The following is a 20,240-nucleotide window of genomic DNA, read 5'->3' as shown; positions in this document are numbered from 1 at the left end:
TTTTGGGATCAAAACATTGCAAATCCTCAAGGGATACATGCTTTTCCTCCTTTTTTGGTGCAATATTTGTCTCTGAAATGTAATGGAGTAGAAGTAGAAAGTGTCAGGAAACAGAAATACTCAAGAAAAGTACTGAATCTCAATCTTAAGTGCAGTACCTGAGTAAATGTACTTAGTTACATTCCATCACTGGCTGATATTGTGTTAAACAATGTCACACACACACATGTGATGTGTTAGTTTGTGGACACTGGATCCGTGCTGAGGTGTCGCTCCGGGCTAATTCAACTCTATATGTTTGAAGCGTGACCAACACTATTAGATTTGTCCGTATTAAACCTGATACATTTTCACATCTTGTTCATATAAACTGACACTTTCACAACGAGCTCCTTCACGGCGACGCTGCCTTCAGAGGCAGCTGCTCGCTCAGGTTTAAACAGTTTCATCTGGACTGGACGCACATCTGATCCGTGCTGTTATTCAAAGCGTTTAGCTTAACAGTTAAAAACAAAAACCCTGCTGTCGACACGTCCGTCCGTTCATTTTCTGTATCCGCTGAGGCTGTGCAGGGTCACAGAGGGGCTGGAGCATATCCCAGCATGCACTGGGTGACAGAAAAAACATTTTGAAGCTTTTAAGTGTCTTAAAAAGGACAGCTGCTAACGAGCAGCTGAAAGAGACTACAGAGGTTGTCGGGGGGAATTAAATGTCACATCAGTCACTTAGTGGTGGTGACATGAAGTCATGTGATCGTGCTGTCGTTCGTTTGTAGCTTAGCATTAGCTTAAAACTTCTGATGTTTGCATTACTGCTTCAGAAATCCTAAAGTGGTGTTAATTTGTGAAGGTTATCTTAACATCATAAACGTTTGTTCGCAACAGAGCTTCTTTTCTGCAATAATCCAAAATCTATTAAATCTAATAAACCAATAAGGCAACCAGAGTGATGTTGGCCTACAAACGTGTTTTCTCTGCAGCACTCTATATGCACAACAGTGTCTCTCCTTCTTGGCCCATAGACTTTTCCTTTGTGAGCGATTTTTAAAACTTTTTTCTTCAGCTCAAGGACGGTTTTGCAAGTATAAAAGCTCCCTGAATCAAAACTTCATAACAGAAAGAGTTTCAACTGATCTTGTTCGCTGTTAGAGGTGTCATGTCAACATTTTTACAGACTTTTATGATGATAGTTTAAAGGGAAAATGCTATTTGGGCTACAGGGAAATTTTTCTCTGCAATATTGTGTAGTTGCTGAATAGCCATGAGGCAGAACTGGAACAGGATCACTGACCTCCAGGATGAAAACAGGCAGCTGGGTGAGCTCCTCCGTCACGGCGGCGTGGTACTCGGTCTGGCTGAAGACGGGCGCCTCATCGTTGCGGTTGACCACCTGCACCACCACCAGTGTCTCGTTCTCCCACTTCCCGTCGGAGGCGACCAACCGGAGCTCGTAGCGCTGCTCCATCTCGTAGTCCAGCGGCTGAGCCACGAAGATGGTGCCAACCTCGGGCTCCACGTCAAAGGTGCCCATGGTGTTCCCCGAGGTGATCTGGTAACGCAGCTTGGCGTTGGCACCTGGAGGGACGAAGAGGAGGTCGGGTCGGGTCGTGTTGTTTGGATTTGTTGATTTTTTTTTTTTTACAGTCTTAGATTAAATGATCAGCTGGACTAGAAATATTTATTAAGGTCATAAATTTGTAGATATCACCTTGACTTCTGATGAATTTTGATTAACATTTCTGAGTATGTTTGATATTTTCTGACATAAATGATTCATTTAAAAAAGGTACATCAGTCCAGTACAGTGTGTTCAGTTCAGGCCATGATTAGACCAAAGCTCACAAAGACAAATTTTATAATCCTTCTGAAATTAAAACCTCACCAAAATTGATTTGGAACTACATTTTGAAAGCTTATTTTTGTCATTTCTTCTTCTACAATCACCAACAAAACACTGACAGAACATTTTCTTAAGAATAAAATGAATTTCATCATACAGCAATCAAACATGGTCACTGGCCCTCACAAGCAGCTACACTGACTTTTAGAGACACAAATAAATGATGCGATGACAGACAGTGTGATTACAGTTATTTAGAGCCATGAACCAACACACACACACACACACACACACACACACACACACACACACACACACACACACACACACACACACAGTGACTCTAATAAAGATCCATGATAATCTAATATATTTGTAACAAAGACACGACAACATGTGCAGATGTTGAGCTGTCCATCATTTGATGACACTGGAGCTCTTATTGTGAAAAGAAAGATTTTGAATGATACTGAGCGCAGTTCCATGCAGGAAAACAAGTGAACAAGTGTGATTGGCAGTGGACACACACACACACACACACACACACACACACACACACACGCAGTGATGACCCCATGTGGACAGCAGCAGCAGATATAAAATATTTGGGAAGGAAACAGGCGTCTTTCTCACAGCGGGGCTCATTAGACGTCTTGCTCTCCCCCCACACCTCCTCTTTCACTCCCTCTCTCTCTCTCACACACTCTTGCTCACACACACACACACACACACACACACACACACACACACACACACACACACACACACACACACACACTTGTGGAGTGCTGAAATGCTCATTCAAATTTCTCTGTTTCTCTTTCCTCACCTGTCTCCTCACCATCTTAGATTTCTTCCTGTCCTTACCTCTGGTCTTTTTTAGCCCAGGGTTGGTTGGTGAACTCCTGTAGCTGGCTAGCTGGCTAACGGCTAACTAGCAGTCACACAAGCTCCTAGAGATTCTTTCAGTTTTTTCCTGCTGTTCTGTTTACTCCTCACTGGCATTTTGCTCACCTTTGCACATCCTTGCAAGACACAACCCTGCAAAAAGTCCCTTTTTTCTAGATCCGGGTACAAAAAGGATCAAATGGACATATCATTTGTCTGGAAAACTTTCAGTACTTGATAGTGGGTTATTTTGGGCGTATCAAGCACTGATAACCATCCCCTCTCAGAACTAGCAGGTTTGCAGATGAACTGTCTTTAAATTGAAAACATTTCTTTTTAGCTGCATCATTCATTGAATTGAACTGAATCTTATTTAATTTAATTTTAGTTCAACTCCCATTTCTTTGGTTTTATTTTGTTTTTTATCTTATTATGTCTTATCTATTCTCATGTCTCACTACTTTACTGGTTAATTGCTGGCTGCTCACTCTCTGTGCAGCACACTGTGCCTCCACCTGGAATGAAATGTGCTATAAAAATAAAGTTTTGGTCAGTTCAACAGCTTGTTAGCTCCTTAGTTTAGCTAAGTTAATCCAAAAACCGTATTTGTACCATCGACCGCTGTCTCATAACTGTCCGCTGCCATGCTTTTGGTCATTGGCACAGATTTGCAGGTCAAAGTTCATTTAAGTTTACCGTTACTGGACTTTTACCTTTTACCTTTTTTAATTCTTCTATCCTTCATGCCCTTTTTTGTGCACTTGTCTCTTGCACTCTCCCTCTCAGTCCTCCTTCGTCCATCTTTGTGTCCTTCCCTCCTCCTTTCTGCTCCTCTCTGAGCCTTTTCCTCCTCCCTCCTCTTTATCTCTCCTCACCTGCTACCTTCCCTTCCAGTTTCTCCCCCTCTTTCCTCTCGCTTGTCCTCTTGTTTCCTCAATTCCTCTTTCCTCTGATCTCATCTCCTCCTTTCCTTTCCTTTCCTCGCCTGGCCTCCCCACTTCATGAAGAGATACCGACACGCACACGGACATGGTAAACACACACATACACACACACAGATGCATGTTCAGGGCCCAGAGGCAGGTCTGTCAGGGTCCGACCCGCTCTCTGTTTACCAGCACCAAGGAGACTTTAGGAGACAAACACCATCTGTGGAGACGTGGAGGACCTTCATTACGGCACTGCACAGTACGTGTGTGTGTGTGTGTGTGTGCAAAGAGAAGCTTAAGTGCACCGGTCCGTCACAGCCTCTGAGCACGATCTGTCGTGACACTCGTCGAGCTGATGAGTGTGTGTAAATGTGAGTGTGTGTAAATGTGTGTAAGGGGAGTAACTCCAGCGGTTTTTTGCCTCCGGCAGCCTCCCTAATGATCAGTCTGGCCATATGGTGTTGCCCTCTTAACACACACACACACACACACATACACACACACACACACACACACACACAGGGGGATAGGGCTGATTTAATTCGAAGCTTAGCAGGAGGCCCAAAATTGAGATTAAGGTCAGATCTCTGCTCCTCGTGAGGTGGACCGGAGGGGAAAGTCGTCCCTGAGCGCTGACTGCAGGTCGACACTCTGAAGGACTAAACTCATCACTGGAGGAACTTTCATTTCGATCTGAGACCGCCGCATTAGAAAATATCACATGTTGTGGCCTCAGATGGCTGCGAGAGATACCGGAGCTTTTTTAAATTCAGCCGGCTGCACTGCCCAGAAATCCTGCGTGGCAAAGTCATTAAAGCAGTTTGTGATTCTTTATTCCAAAGTGACAAGAAACATGAAGCACAGCAGGTTGCAGGAGGGACATTTTGGGATGAATTTTCTCTTATAATTAGTAACGTGTGCCCTCAAATGACAAATAAATAATTCAGATTAAAAAGGTGAAATGTGTTTTTTTCTTCTGCTTTGAGGCTGAAGTGCAAACCCTAATTATAACGGCACAGCACGTCACGGCGTGGCCAAGACAGACCTGGTGGAGGAGCTCAAGTAAACTACATCTCTGCTGCGATCAGACTTCACATAATTTATGTCTTTTGAGACGGTCAGTGTGTCAAATTAATTAATCGTGGCTGTTGTGACTTGTGCCACGTGCACGTCTTACAGGAGCTACTGTACATGTAATACAATTTACAGCAACATCTAAATCAGCAACAAACAAGGATTTCATCTGATGAAAAAGGATCTGAAAAAACAGCCTGGTCCTCAGTGCAGAGTCTGACCCAGACTGGATTTTCAGAGCTGATCCCGATATCAATATTAGGAAGTAGCTAGAATTACTGCCCTACAGTCATATGCCTCTGCGAAACAGTCGAGATGCAGTTTACAGCCATGTCTGTCCAGACTCATCATATATACAGTGAAGATTTTAAAGGAATTAAATAAAATGTATGGCTATGATGTGTACTGACCTCGTTCCGTGTGTGTGTGTGGAGGAGCTGCATCGACACAGAGATGAACAGACGCTGCGCTGCAGCCGTGTCATGATAAATTACACCAAATCTTAAAGAGTACAGATAAAAGGACCGGAGACAGAACCCATCCGTTGCAAAAAATGCCTTCAAACTTTATCATTTCATCCTTGAGTCTAAGTGGACATTTGTGCCAGATGTAATGAAAATCCCTCCAGGCGTTCCTGAGATATCATATTCACGAGAACGGGATGGTCGTGAGGTCGCTGTGACCTTTGACCACCAAAATCTACTCAGTTCATTCTTGAGTCCAAATGATGTTTGTGTCAAATTTGAAGAAATTCCCTTTAGTGGTGTTTTGCAGTAACAAGCATAGACAAGTGGCCGCGTTGTAAAAAGTTCGCTTCACTTTGCGGCAGCAAGTATATCTCTAGCCTAACAGTGTTGCGAGTAATGCATTACTAAGTAATGTGTTAGAGTACTTAGAGTACTTTTTCATTGTAACAAGCAATGTAAAGTGTTAATTTTGTAATTCACGTACTCAGTTATTTTGTTTTGTTTCAAATATATTCTTAGTAGGTCATACAACAATAAGTTTTTAAATATGAAAGTGCCATGCTATTTACACCATCCCACAAGATCACGTTGGAAAAAAACAAACAAACATGAATGGCTCACGTCATAACGTCTGGCTTTCAAGGTAATGAAGCGCTTACTTGTGAATATAAAACTACGTAAGGAATAATGTAAAGTAAGCAGGTAATTATTATGAAATAAACCTCAACAGGGAGATGCAGGTCGTGAATCATCCTAAAGGTGTTTATTTCACAATAATGACCTGCTAACTGTACATTATCCTGCTTATTACATGGCTACCCCCCAAAAAAACCCAATAATTTTGCACGAAATTAAAAATGACGTTTTTTGACTTAAAAATTATTTTATTGCTCCTCCAGAGTCTATAATCAGAACTGCATCCACAGCAACAGTCTGTTCCTCATAGCAACAGTCTACTGTACAGAAATAACAGAATGCTGCAATTAACCAATCAGAATCAAGTATTTAAAAAAGCTGTGTACTGTCTTGCCAGACGATGACTGTAATTGTTTTTTTGTTTGTTTGTTTGTTTGTTTTTTAGTGACCAGAAGGTGCAGAACTTGACGGGACTGTTAACCCAAAAATTGGTGTGAGTTGCAGAGTTTTGGAGATTTCTGCCCTCTTTCCAGTTTAATGGGACTAAATGGCACCCAGTCCGTGATGCTCAGGGCACCAAACAATACATTTGAAAAAGTCAAAACCAATGTCTCTGTCCAAAATCACATGACCCGGTTATAGATAATCCACAGACCTTGGTGTGAGCAGTTTTATGTAGGAACTACTTTCTTTCTGCAGTCGAATCAACTGGAACTACTTTCTGTCTACTAGAAATGGTGAACTGTTCCATTATATTGGAGAGAAGGTGGACATCTCTGTGGACAGTATCTCCAAAACTCTGCAACGCACAGAAAAAAATAAAAAATAAAAAAAATGGATAAACAGAACTGCAGGTCAGAGGAAAAATGTCATTTTTTTCAATTCTGAGGTGAACTGTCCCTTTAAATACAAGAGGGTAAACGAAAAACTATAGTTTGACTTTGGATTATTAACCAACAACCTTCACACCCCTGATATAGTCAATCATCATCATCATCATTATCATCATCATCAGCTTCTGTCCGCACAGTAACATCACTGCTGATATTATACCAGCACACACACACACACACACACACACACACACACACACACACACACACACACTCTCACCCCTCATTATCACTCAACTTCACTGCAGCAGTAGGTGTTTGCGAGTGTGAGAGTGTGTGTGTGTTTACTAAACCCCGGGGCGACACTAAACTGAAACACCAAACTCAGCGGAATTAAAAAAGAGCCTCTTGATCTCATTACCAGACGCACTTAGTTCGGCAAATTTTCCACTCGGAGGACCAAACGGGATCCAGAAAACACGACGGGTGACAAAAGCTGCTGCGCCTAATCAGCTTTAGGACGGGGAGGAGGGTGAGGAGGGGTAATCTACACCCACCCCTCACACACTCACACACTCCACCCTACCTCTGATTATTCCAACAAACACCAAATCAAGCGGGAATAAATGCAGCAGTGTGTGTGTGTGTGTGTGTGTGTGTGTGTGTGTGTGTCCTGTAATTGTATTTGTCTGACCTCCAGTTTATATGTGGACAGAAGGTCAGTGGTGCTTCAACACCTGTCAGCTTCAACAGCCAACTGTGGTCATAACCTTACAACACACACGCACACACACACACACACACACTCAGCTGCAGCCAAGGTGACAGCGCTGCAGTCGGAGGATAAAACCTTCAGTTGAGTTTACAGCTCATCAAACCTCAGATTGGAGCTTTAACTCTTGCAGGAGTTTGATTCTTTCACCTTCAGTCACCCTCAGACAAACTAACACACTAACACTTTACCCCTCATGCATATATTCTTTAATATCTACAAATATATAGACTGAGTGTACATAAAAACACTGTAGTTAGCACAAGGATGCCACTTGCCAAGAAACAAACTGCATCAACTGCCATTTTACACTGCAATGCAACATGTATGCAGCACAACTGCTGTACGTCTGCTGTGCAGCAGCAGCAGCAGCAAAAATACATTAACTGACTGAATGACTAGTTGTGGATTGTGTGTATTTACACCAGATGTGAATGCAGCACGTTGTGGCTGCAGCAGGCTTGCAGCATGCAGCAAATATAGAATACAGTTCTATTTATGCTGCGTGCGGCAAGCCTGCTGCAGCGCACAAAATAGTGTTTAAACACATAGAAAATTGCTTTAAAATGATGTCCTACAAGTTATCTGATTTTTTACTTTATTTTTTACCCGGCTTTACTTGCCTTCTACTTGTTGCACTGTGGTTGATGGGCATGTGAATGAAGTCGGTTTAGTGGGTTCTGCACAGAGTCAATGTAAAATGACATGTAGCTTGATGTGCAGCATCAGACGTTCTGTGGATCACGTGACTTTGACAGCACATCAAATTATAACGCAAGAGAGGTATTTACAGCGTTGTAGTTTATAACGTAGGACCACAGACCAAGCTGCCATATTATACTGACATTAATATTGAGCTCCCCCTTGTGGCTGGTTGCAGTATAGTCCATAAACCCCGCCCCCTCCATGTTAGCAGATGGGACACGGGACAAAATAAAACATCAAGGTACATGTCAAATAAATTACTCCCAAAGATGATTTCTGTCCTTTTATGTAGTTCTTATCATACTGATGTTTGTTCAAGTGTTCATTTTTATGATCAGTTTGGTTTATTTGTGTCAATTGTGTCCTCAGATCAAAGTGAATTGGAAAAGAGTCTCAGTGATGGTGGAACTAAAGTCTGGTATATTCTGGCTTCATTTATGTGGGAGGAAGAGGAGACACAGTGTCCATCTTTATTTATGTCAATAGTTGAACGTGAAAAAAAAAAAAAATCGAATCATAAAGGTAAGAAGTTTATTTATTGTTCATTACCGTCTTGTCTTTAATATGTTAGGGCTTCATTTAGAGTTAGACCTGTTAGACCAGAGGGGATTGTTTCATGAAATGATGGGAGAAGGAGGAAAAGATGCATTTCAAAAACATACTTAATGCTCCCCAGATCTCTCATTGCTGACTCAGCAGGGATCAGGTCTTATGTCGTAGTTAATCTCACATCTACCTGCCTGTTAGGGAGGTTTGCAGGGAGGGTTTGAGCTAAGATGACTAGTTCTCCATCTCCTTCTCTGGACCCCCCCACCTCCCCCAGGGGTTTGGGGTCGAGGGGTGTTTGTTAATTACCGCGGGGAGTCCCTGACGAGACACGAACTGGGGATAAAGCGTCTGCGTTTGGGAGGGAATCGTCAGCAGTTTGCTATCTTAGCATTTCTTAATCCCGTGTTCAGCGTCTTCCTGTACCTCGCTGGGATCCGTCTGAAGGGAATAAAGACTAAATCTAGACACTCGCAACAACGACTGCACACTGGAAAAATAAAAAAAGGTGAAAAGAGCGGCTGATAGACTTAACTACTGTAGCAACACAGTGAAAACATAAAATAAGGCAACTTTAATCCTCTCAGTCACTGTTGATCAGACTAGATAAACAATTTGCAGCCATATTTTTAAAATATATACTCACACAGAGAAACAGCATCACCATTATTGAATTTGTTGTGCTAAAATACAGCATGTGTAACCATGGAAGCTACACACATTACAGATGGTGACGGCCAGAGGGCATTAGGTTTTAATTATCAGTCATCAAAATAATGACAAATCAGGTTCAGAGCTCACTTTGACCAAGTTTTAAATTACATTTTGTTTCAGTTTCTTAAACTCTAAGATCCAAGTTTGTCTAAAGAAGAAACGTAAATCATCTGAACTAAATTTTAAAGGTCAGCAAAACTTTTTAAAGTCTTTCTGTTTTTGTTGCCCAGAAATGTCTCTTTTGATTGTAAAGCTTGCAGACTCCTGGTTTAGACGGTTAATTCTTCTTCCACCATCCGACACAAAACATCAAGTGGCACAAAACACCAACTCGGACTTTTTCCTCTGACTTCGGTCGCTTTGTGTCTTTAGCCTCATGTCTTGTTAGCGAAGCCTTCAGTGAGTCTCGGTCTGACTCTTGTTTCTATTTTTAACAAATACAGTAAACGGCTCAATTCCAAAAACTGATCAAACTCTGTGAGAAAGTTTGGAGACCAGACGAGCGGCAGGAAGTTTGGGGATCTCCTGGGGGAATCAGAACGAATCCGGAATACAAAGCATGGTGCGAATGTGTGCATGCATGTGCAGAAGAAATAAAGGTTAAAGATTAAAAAAAGAAAATAAATAATCAGACGTCACTCTCCGTTCCTTCACTCGGGCTCGGAGTAAAGAAAACCCCCGAGGCTTCGAGCCGACGCCAGCAGCCGTCATTAAGAGAGAGAAGGAGAGAAAGAGGAAGAGGAAGAGAGGGAGGCTTGTTTTGTTGTTGTTTTCAGATTTTTTTTTTTTGCCTCCCGCTGCTTATTGGTTTAGAGCGGAGGAGGAAGAGGAATGAGGGACAAACACAAACAAAGAGACAAACATCAAAACTGTCGACCTCAAGGGAGCAACAGCACTCGCTAACGAGCTGTGACAGCAAGAGAAGAAGAGAGGAGAGGAGGCAGGAGACGAGGGAGGAGGAGAGGAGAGAGGAGAGGGTTATAGAAAATATTATGAAGAACTTGGATGTACAGGAAAGAGATAAAGGAAGAAGAGAAAGACAGAAGACAAAAGTAAAAAGAAAAGAATAGAAGAAGAGACTCCTCTGTGACTCACCTTCGTCCTCGTCGTTGGCGGTGACGGTGATGAGGACGAAGCCGACCTCCTTGTCTTCCTCCACGCTCACTTCGTACACCGGCTGGGCGAACGCCGGGGCGTTGTCGTTGACGTCGGTGATGAAGATCCTGACGTAGGCCGTGTCTGAGGAGAAGGACGGAGAGATTCCCGATGAGATTATTGTGAGGTGGTTCAGCATCGGATCAGCATCCTCCTGGACGCCTTCCTGTGGACGTTTCCAGGCACGTCCAGCTGGTAGGAGAACCCGGGGTAGACCCAGGACTAGGGCTGAACAATTAACTGGATATTCATCTCAATTCCAACATGGCTACTGCAATTTTCTAATCATGAGGGGCACAACGTGTTGAAAGATTACATACTGTCATGCTGCAGAGATGTCCTGTCCTACACACAGGGTGCAAAATAAACTAGATTATCATTGTTTTTTTTCTACCAGCCACATGAATATTTTACCAGGCTGCTGCTAAGTTTGTTTCCTGCCTACATCATATTCTATAGACCTAATAAAAACATCTTTGTTTGCTACAGATTCCCGCCAAAATGACACCATCCAGTCACATCACTGTCAATGAAAATTAGAATAATGAAGCTTTAGAAATGTTGCAAAAAGAAAATCAAATTAAATTAAAACACTAATTAGACAAGACTAAAAATTAACAAAGCGTTTTGTCAGAGGTTAATAAACAGAGTAGAGGAAGTAGAGGTTGTGAACTGGAAAAAAAAAACCAAACATTTTTCCCCAGATGAATCAGAATAAACCTCAAAGAAGAAGAAAAAACAAATGTAGGTCACCCTGGCATCCTAGAGAGAAAAATGGAAAGATGTCCTCAGGATTTTTTCAATTGAGCAAGTTGTTAAACATCATTTTTAACACGTTTAAACACCTTGCAGATGTTTCAACATAAGTAAAATTATAAAATTAGTGAAGGAACTGATTAGGAAACAAAAGTTTTTCACTCCAGTCCCTCTGATTCTGAATAGTGTCTTTTACTTACCGCTGCATGATATGTGGGGGGGGGGGCAGGTCATACTGATTATTTTGACAGATATTGCAATATGATTCACAGCTGGTGAATTTTCAATGTCACAGAAATAAACTATTAAATTCATGATGATGTGACATTTGTTGGGATCTGAACTGAACAAACATGTTTTCTTTTATCTGGAGAGAAAGATTTGTCGGCCGGGACATCTCTGTAGCTCTACAGTGCATATTTATAAAGATCTTTTGTAGCACATTTTTCATTTATCAAAAAAACTGCAGCCTCTGTGATTTGGATATTGCACTTGGCAATAATGTGATTTCATTAACATTAACAAAAATCGTTTTCTTTGCCTGCAGATTCTGCACTCATATGCAGATATCTGTTTGTAGAGATACACATTTCTGCAGCAATGGGGCTGCAACTAATCATGGTCGATTTAACCTGAAGATTCTTTTCTCAATTAATCGATTAACTGTTTGGTCTATAAAACGTCAGGAAATGGGGAAACGTATTCCTGATCAGTGTTTCTAAAAGCCCAAGATGACATCCTCGAAGTTTGTTGTCATAAAGGAGTCAAGAAACCAGAAAATATTCAAATTTAAGAAGCTGGAATCAGAGAATTAAGACTTTTAAAAAGTAATTTATCAATAATTGATTGTTGCAGCGATCAGTGGCAGCAGGGTTGGTTCCCTCCCAGATATGTGTGTGTGTGTGTGTGTTACCAGTGTTGGGTTGTCCCTGCTGGCCCGGTCTGGCCGACTCGGTGCCGTCCTGTGACTGGACCTCGATCAGGTAGGAGGCTTTCTGCTCGCGGTCGAAGGAGGCTCGAGTGACGATGACGCCGCTGCGTGAGTCGATGCCGAAGAACTGAGAGTCGCCGCTCTCGTCCTTCAGGATCACATAGTGGATCTGAATAAGAAGAAGAAAGATGTTAAAGTTGGAGAAGAGGAAGGTAACACATTATGAATGTGTAGGTGTTGCTCACCATCCCGTGCAGACCAGAGTCCAGGTCTGTGGCCGACACCTGAGCCACCGACGTGCCGATCTCCGCACCTTCAGGCACCGTGGCCTCGTAGGTGGACGACAGGAAGAAAGGAACGTTGTCGTTCACGTCTGGTGACGGAAAGAAAAGCAAGAGCGGCAATGAAAAACATCTTATTTTCCTTCTAAATTTATCTTTTTTTTGTTTTGTTGTTGCAGGATCTGGCAGAAGAACACAAACAGTCTGTCATGTCCATGAAAGCTGATTAAATTGGATTAAAAACTGACAGAGAAAAGGCAAGAAAGACACAAACAAACAAAGAAAAAGACGCAGAGAAGAGCAAGATGAAAAGCAAGAAAGGAAGGCAAAGAAAAGCAAAGAAATACAGAAAAGTTTGTGGGTTTTTTTGCAACGTTTACACCCGTAAAGAGGATTAAGAAGTAAAGATCGACTACAGTGAAATAAAGACAGTCTGAGAGCAGACGTCCATCAGAAAGTGAAGTTGGACTGTGTCTCCCCTCGCTAATGAAAACTGAGTTATTAGTGAGGAATTATCCTCCAAACACCGTGAAGAGTCCACAAAGCAGCTTGTCAGCTCACTTTCAAGCTCCGCTAAGCCAATTACAGCGTCCGATGTGGGTTTGTTCAAAGCCAATCAAAGTCAGGAAGTGTTTTCTCCTCTTTCCTTCTCTCCACCCGCCTACAGACGCTGATTGGGAAATGAGTCACTGTTAAAATGAGGCGGCGTGGAGCTCGAGCCACCACTCGCTCCTGTTTTCTTTTTCTTTTTTTTCTTTTTTTTTGTAAACTGCCAGAGACGACCAGGGATATGAACTACACTTCATTATTCTTCCCCATCGTGTTCTTCGTCACTTTCCAGCAGCGTCGCTCATTACAGAGTTTCAGTCGCTTCCTTTCCCTCCGCTGGTCAGAGCTGAACAATGACTTTTTTTTTATGGAGGGTAAATGAGCTCCTAATGCTGAAACAGTCAAAGACAGAAGGGAGTGACTCAAGAGGCCGGGTTTTAAATTAGAAGAGCTGTTAGAATATGGACACATTAAGCGTGTTTTCATTTCGTCTACTGTTATACTCTATAATATGAAGAGAAAAATAGATGGATAAACTCTAATTAACTCATTTATAAAGCAGCTGTTTGGGATTGTCAATCTTATTCACTAGTCTTGTATCATCTGGTATCAGATTATGCAATGACACAACATTTGTTTCTGTCCGGAGCTGCATTAATTTTTCACAAAGATCTCGTCTTGATGATGGGAGAGTCGGACCGCTGCGTAAAGTCTTCTCCAGCACATCCCAGAGATTCTCAGCGGGGTTCAGGTCTGGACTCTGTGGTGGACAAGGATGTCTCACACTCCCTGAACCACTCTTTCACAATTTGAGCCCGATGAATCCTGACATTGTCATCTTGGAATATGTCCGTACCATCAGGGAAGATTAGATAATTGTAAAGCCCTCATGATGACGAGCTGAGCTCCCGTCGAGTGAAGAAACACGTCACTTCCTGTATAAATTCTTCACAAGTACATATATAACACATGCATATATGTTGATGGAGACACGACTACTGAGTATATTCCGTCCACATAACCAGAAATTCCATAACCAGGATTGGTCCATCCCAGCTCCCCTACCTACAGGTGACAATAAACAACATGGTGGAAAACGTGTTCCCTCAAACAACGAAAAAATATTCTCACAAGGTGTAAAATCAGATTGAAGTAGAGCAGGACAAACACATTCTCACACTCTCACCTGTCACGTTGACGTAGACGGTGGTGAATGACGCCAACGGCACGGCGGCGACGTTCTGGACTCGCACTCTGAGCGTGAAGAAGCGCGTCGTCTCGTAGTCGAGGTTCTCTGCCACCAGGATGGACGCCGAGCCGTCCGCCCGGTTCGGCTTGACGTAGAACCGCACCGGCATGTTGGTCTCCGGCACCTGGCCCTCCTCCAGGTTGTAGGTCACCCGGGGGTCGCCGAGCGGAGACGTCGCCTTGATGGTCTGATTTGGGGGAAACGGAGACAGGTGGACGTCAGGCGAGCGATGGTGGTGGTGTGTCTGATTTAAAGCTTCATGGCGTTTTTAGAAGAAGCTGAGGAAGAGCTTTGATTCAGGGAGCAGAGAGAAAGCAAACCGACAGGAAATGACACGGAGGGAAATACTGAAGTCACACCTGGGGACAGCAGAGCGGGCTGGCCAATGAGATTTCATGGTGACTTATATGGTCACACCTTCTTGCTCCTGTGTGGTCAGGACGACTCGACATAATCTGAACTCTCTGAATGTGAAACAAAATAAAACTTAAACTGTGAGAAAGCGAATATAGAAGTGAATATTACTATATTAGAATTGTTTTTATAGTCCGTTTTTATAGTCAGTATAGTAAGTTAAACTATGTCATTATTTAAAATGCTGACTCATTATTTTAATGTGTCTGTCTGTTCTAAAAGAATATCAGCAAAACAAGAAGTGCCTCTGACAGATGTGTCTTTGTAAAAGTTGGTGTATTCTGATTATGTGCAGAAAATTAAAAGGATAGCTCACATATACTAACTGCAGCCACTGAATGACCTTGCTGTTTAAATCTCTGTGTTTTCTTGTCAGGCTTTGACTTTTAGATCTTTAATCCCACAAACCAGATTTATCTCCATTTGTGAAACAATAACTCCCACGTCTCATTACAATCCATCACAGAACGAAGCCAGAGACTTCGTCCTGGTTCATGATGACATCACACAGCTGTTTGCCGTCGACAGCGAGGCCGTTCATCATCGTAACGCTTTCAACAGCTTCAACGTCTCTCGGATCCATGAACCATAACACTCCAAAAAGACTGACGTGTTAAGATACACAACTGCTTTACAAAGAATGCATCGTTTCAACGCCTCGGTCCTTCTATGGAAGTGAAGCTGAGGAGGAGGAAAATCACCACTTTCCTCCACCTAAAAAGGCTGCAGCTTCTGCTTTGTTGATGTTCTTTGTGTGAGTTTGCAAGAAAATATGTGTTTGGATCTGTGTGTGTGTGTGTGTGTGTGTGTGTGTGTGTGTGTCTTGTCGTGACCTGTGCATCCAGCAGCAGCAGCATTTAAGACTCCTGTTATTCTCTTGGCTGCAGTTTGATCTGACCTTAGAAAGTGTGTGTGTGTGTGTTTGTGTGCGTGTGTGTGTGTGTTTGTGTGTGTGTGTGTGTGTGTGTGTGTGTGTGTGTGTGTGTGTGTGTTTGTGTGTGTGTGTGTGTGTGTGTTTGTGTGTGTGTGTGTGTTTGTGTGTGTATTTGTGTGTGTGTGTGAGCTTTTCATGCTCTTGTCCCTCCTGACCACACACACTCTCGACCTCGCCAGGGAAGGATTGTGTTTTCTACGGCTGAGTGACCACCACCTCACTTTACTGGGGTATGACCTGTACACACACACACACACACACACACACACACACACACACACACACACACACACACACACACACACACACACACACTTGCTCTTGGTACCTTACATCCCTTGGTTTTCTGACACTGCGATGGTCAAAAAACACAGAACGGATTTTAAAATCTCAGTAACACTGAGAATCATTTGTCACAGAACACATCGTTGATATAATAAGGTATTGTTTGTGATACTGAGTCATTATTTGATGTTGCTAATTAATTATTTAATGATGTTAACTCATTATTTGACGATGCTAACTCATTGTTTTGAGATGAAGTCATTATTTCAAGACATTAAGTCATTTTATGATACCGAGTCATTATTTAAAGATGTTAACTAATGTTTTGAGCTAAAGTCATAATTTAAGTAATTATTTGACAAATTTGTAAAGACATTATGCGATGATGCCAACTCATTATTTTGAGATAACGATAACGTTTTAATGACATGGAAGTCTTGCTCTATCATCTGTCCTATCAGAACAGACAAAAGATAACGGTTAAGATAAGTGGTTGTGATGTCACAGCGTCTTCATTACTAACCAACACAAGAGAGATTTCCCGTTCTGCATTGGCTCTCAACATTTTTTCCACAAAAGACCCTTTTTCTATCATCACGTGGACTGATGACCCCTAAATAAGTGACATATTTTCAATGTTCATGTCAAATATTCAACGGTGAATGCAAATGCAGTTATTTGGGTTTTCCTGGTAATTTTTTCTTTGTCTGTATTATGTATTAGCTTTAATTTCTAACAATCATATGTATTTAACAGGCTTATTTTTTGACAAATGCAGTATTTTTTTCTGTGATGCCTTGGCCATTGTTCTGTCAGCTCCTTGATTCTTTTTTGTCAGGCAGGACGAGGTTGTTAAGCAGAAGGTGAAGGCTTTTTTTTAATTGTAGATTTTGTTCTGGTCTTTACTTTTAACTTTTGAAAAAGCACTGTATCTGTTCATCTGCCAGTGTGACCTCCGCAACTGAAAGTAGAAAAAATTTAAAATGGCCACTAAAAGTGCTCAAAGTACAGAAAGTTTCAAATTATTTGATCATTTCATCAGCATGAACTTCCAAGATAGAGATAGATGACAGATCCAACACGTGATTGGCCGAGCTCATCACAAACACTCGAAGCGGAGGGACACAGTTAACCTTAAAAAAAGAAATCACCTTCAACAGCTCCAAACACTGTCGTCGTTTCCTGCAGAGGTAACACGTTTCCTCACGGCGACTCGGAGAAACGCTGAGTGAGAAACGCTGTCCACCACCTCAAACACCAAAATCCTCTCAGCCCTGTCCCTCCCAGGGACCATCGCTCACGTCCTCAGCAGCCGCTCAGCGTGTTAGGAAGACAACACACTCTCACATAAACAACAAATACACACAGAGGACTACAAAGACACAACAACATCAGAGTCCATCTATTTTCTACAGCTCCTCCGGGGGCGGTGGTGGTGGTGGTGGTGGGGGGGGGCTATAAACAAAATAATCCAGACGTCTCTTTCCCCAAAAATGTTCTCCAGCTCATACTGAGAGATCCTGAGGTGTTCCTGAGCCAGACGGGTTATATAATCTCTCCAGTGTGTTCTGGGTCTCCGGGGTCTCCTACCAGTCAGACATGCCCAGAAGGCACCAAGGGGGCATTCTGATCAGACGCCCCAACCATCTCAACTGGCAACAGAACAGTGATGGTGTGATACCCTGATAATGAAGTGCACCCTTTTAAAAACAGAAACCACCACTCCAGTTTGTACGGTCCCTGACCTCCATGCAACTTTGAAGAGGCGTGTCAAGACAGCCTTCACCATCTCATGGTGACTCTCATCCATACCTGGTCCTGAGGAGCTTCGTAACTACCTCAGAGACCTCTGCCTGGGATACGGGTGAGGCTTCCCTGAGTCTGGTTTGCCAGAACTTCCATGAAGCCAACCTAAAGCCCTTCACCCCGAATGCTTCCCTTACCTGGGCCAACCAAGCCTGGAATTACTAGCTAGCTAACAAGTTAACAAAACCTTTCACTATATGCTGGCTAGCTAAAAGGTTTTTTAAAAAGTGATTTGGTTTGGTAGCTGGCTAAAAAATTAACAAAATGTAACTGTTTCCTAGCCAGCTAAAATCTCAAAAAAAGCTAGCCTATATTGTTTGCCAACTAGCTAAAAAGTTTTCAAAACCTTTCACTATTTCCTAGCTAGCTAAAAGGGGTTTTAACAGTTGCATTGTTTGTTGTTAAAACTTTACATTGCTGATAGTTAGCTAAAAGCTAACAAAAGGTTACACTGTTTCCTAGCTGCATAAAAAGTTTTTAAAATGTGTGCAAATATTATTTGCTAGCCAGCTAGCTAAAAAGTAAAAAGTTATCCTATACCATTTGCTAGCTTGCTTAAAAGTTAATAAAATCTTTCACTATTTGCTAGCTTGCTAAAAGGTTTTTAAAAGTTGTATTGCTTGCTAGAACAAAAGGTTCTGTTGTTTGCTAGCTAGCTAAAAAGTAAACAGAACGTTACACTGCTGCCAGCTAAATATAAACTAACAAAATGTTACACTGTTTCATAGCTATCTAAAAAGTTAAAATAGTTAGCCTGTATTATTTGCTAGCTAGCTAAAACATTCAGAAAACTTTTTGTTGTTTGCTAGCTTGTTAAAACAACAAAAACAAAACAGTCTTATATTGTTTGTTGCCTTGTGAAACATTTAGTTAGCCACTCATACAGATCAGTAGAGAAACTCTAATTTTGAGGAACTTGATTATTTTTCTCAATCAGTTTAATAAAGGAAGTTATTTTAAAGTTAAACCTCCTCAAGTGTAAATTTAAGTTAATACTGGATCACATTTCAAGCTGGAGTTTAAAGTTTTGGTGGAACAGTATTAACAGTATTTAAGTAAAAACTGAACCAAGGTGTAAAATTAGAAAAGAATTTAATGTTTAAGAGTTTAAAAGTCTGGTGCAACATAATTTAAAGATAAACCATTGTTTCAAACCATTTATTCTAAAAATGTCAGGCTCAGGAGACGCCGTCCAGTTTGCAGGTGAGGAGTCGTGTCAGGACACGTCGGTCCTCCTCTCCAGGAGGCGGAGCGTGGCTCTGCCTCGCAGCAGGCCGGGGCAGCCGAGCGTATGGAATCAGCACTAATGAGAAATCATCTCATTAGACATCAGTGCAGCGTGCTCAAGCTAAGCTGATCAGTGTCTGCCATCTTCTCCCACACAGATTAACGCCTGTGGAGATATCGCAGCAGATCGCTCTCAGCTGGTGTCGGCTGGTGCTCGGCGTGATTCAGCAGCTGGAATACAGATCATCCTGTCAGCTTCAAATGCTAACGGTTAGCAGTCGGCTGACGAGGTTTGTTAAGGTCAAAACCAAGAGCAGTGGGTTTATATTGAGACTGATGATTCAGATTCTTTAAATTTCACTCTTTTTAGGCCAAGGAATTGAATGATGATGGATTGATGTGTACGTTTGTATCACTGTTGTTGACACAGTTGATAAACACCATTTTGCATCCCATAATAAGGCAGCAGAAGTTAGAATCTGTTGCTCCGACTCATATTGGAAGAAGACATCAGTCTTCTGTCTCACCAAACAATCAGCGACTGTCAGCAACATGGACAGGAAGAGGAAACAAACAGGAGGAAGTCATGATGATGATGAGACTATTATTGCACATTACACACTATCATAACACACACACACACACACACACACACACACACACACACACACACACACACACAACCTGCAGCTCAAACCTCTGCAGCGTCTCCCTCCATCTACCTCGTTAACAATGTAATTAACAAAGCTTATTAATGCTGCTAAATTTAAAACAACAGTTCCTCCTCAGTGCAATTAAGACGGTGGAGGAAGAGGAGGAGGAAGAGGAGGAGGAGTTTCAGCCTATTGATTGATTTGTAAGTGCTGTCAGCTTTGGGAAGTGTCACGTGTCAATCCACTTTATCAAACATGTTCTCAACAAAAGGTTGTGAGCAATGAGCTTTTAAATTCTTAAAAATATTCAGACATTAAAATTGGACTGAACTGAGGATGTCATGGGAAAAAAACGATCAATATGTTCTGATAGGAACTAATCAGTTAGTGGAAAAATCATTGCCAGATTGATCACTAGTTGAAAAATGGGTACAAATGTAAAAAAACAGGTGGAGTCCGTCTGCTTCCACCCTATTTTTCAATTGACAAGATTGCGACAGTATCAGTTTTTCACCATTTTGAGATATTTTACAGATCAAATAACTAATAATTGATTAATCGACTGTGATCAACTATCTATAAAGTATTTAATGTTAC

At 42.0% G+C, this 20,240-nt stretch overlaps 1 protein-coding gene across 1 annotated transcript in view; it reads right to left on the bottom strand.

Annotated features, from left to right (window-relative positions):
• The window catches only part of LOC146322075 (neural-cadherin), a 40,924-nt gene extending 25,642 nt beyond the window's left edge, over positions 1-15,282 (bottom strand). Inside the window, exons 1-6 of the mRNA XM_084725880.1 lie at positions 15,220-15,282; positions 14,262-14,511; positions 12,491-12,618; positions 12,228-12,414; positions 10,499-10,642; positions 1,291-1,574 (exon numbers count right to left, since the gene is read on the bottom strand). Of these exons, the coding sequence (XP_084582006.1) occupies positions 1,291-1,574; positions 10,499-10,642; positions 12,228-12,414; positions 12,491-12,618; positions 14,262-14,511; positions 15,220-15,282 (1,056 nt within the window). The remainder of the gene's footprint in view (positions 1-1,290; positions 1,575-10,498; positions 10,643-12,227; positions 12,415-12,490; positions 12,619-14,261; positions 14,512-15,219) is intronic.
• Between the last annotated feature and the right edge of the window lie 4,958 nt (positions 15,283-20,240).

The sequence above is a fragment of the Lutjanus erythropterus genome, chromosome 9, assembly GCF_056507025.1.
Source record: "Lutjanus erythropterus isolate fLutEry1 chromosome 9, fLutEry1.hap2, whole genome shotgun sequence".
Classification (NCBI taxonomy): Eukaryota; Metazoa; Chordata; class Actinopteri; order Lutjaniformes; family Lutjanidae; genus Lutjanus; species Lutjanus erythropterus.
The sequence above is the reverse complement of the archived record's forward strand: the minus strand, read 5'-3'. Positions and strand labels throughout refer to the sequence as shown.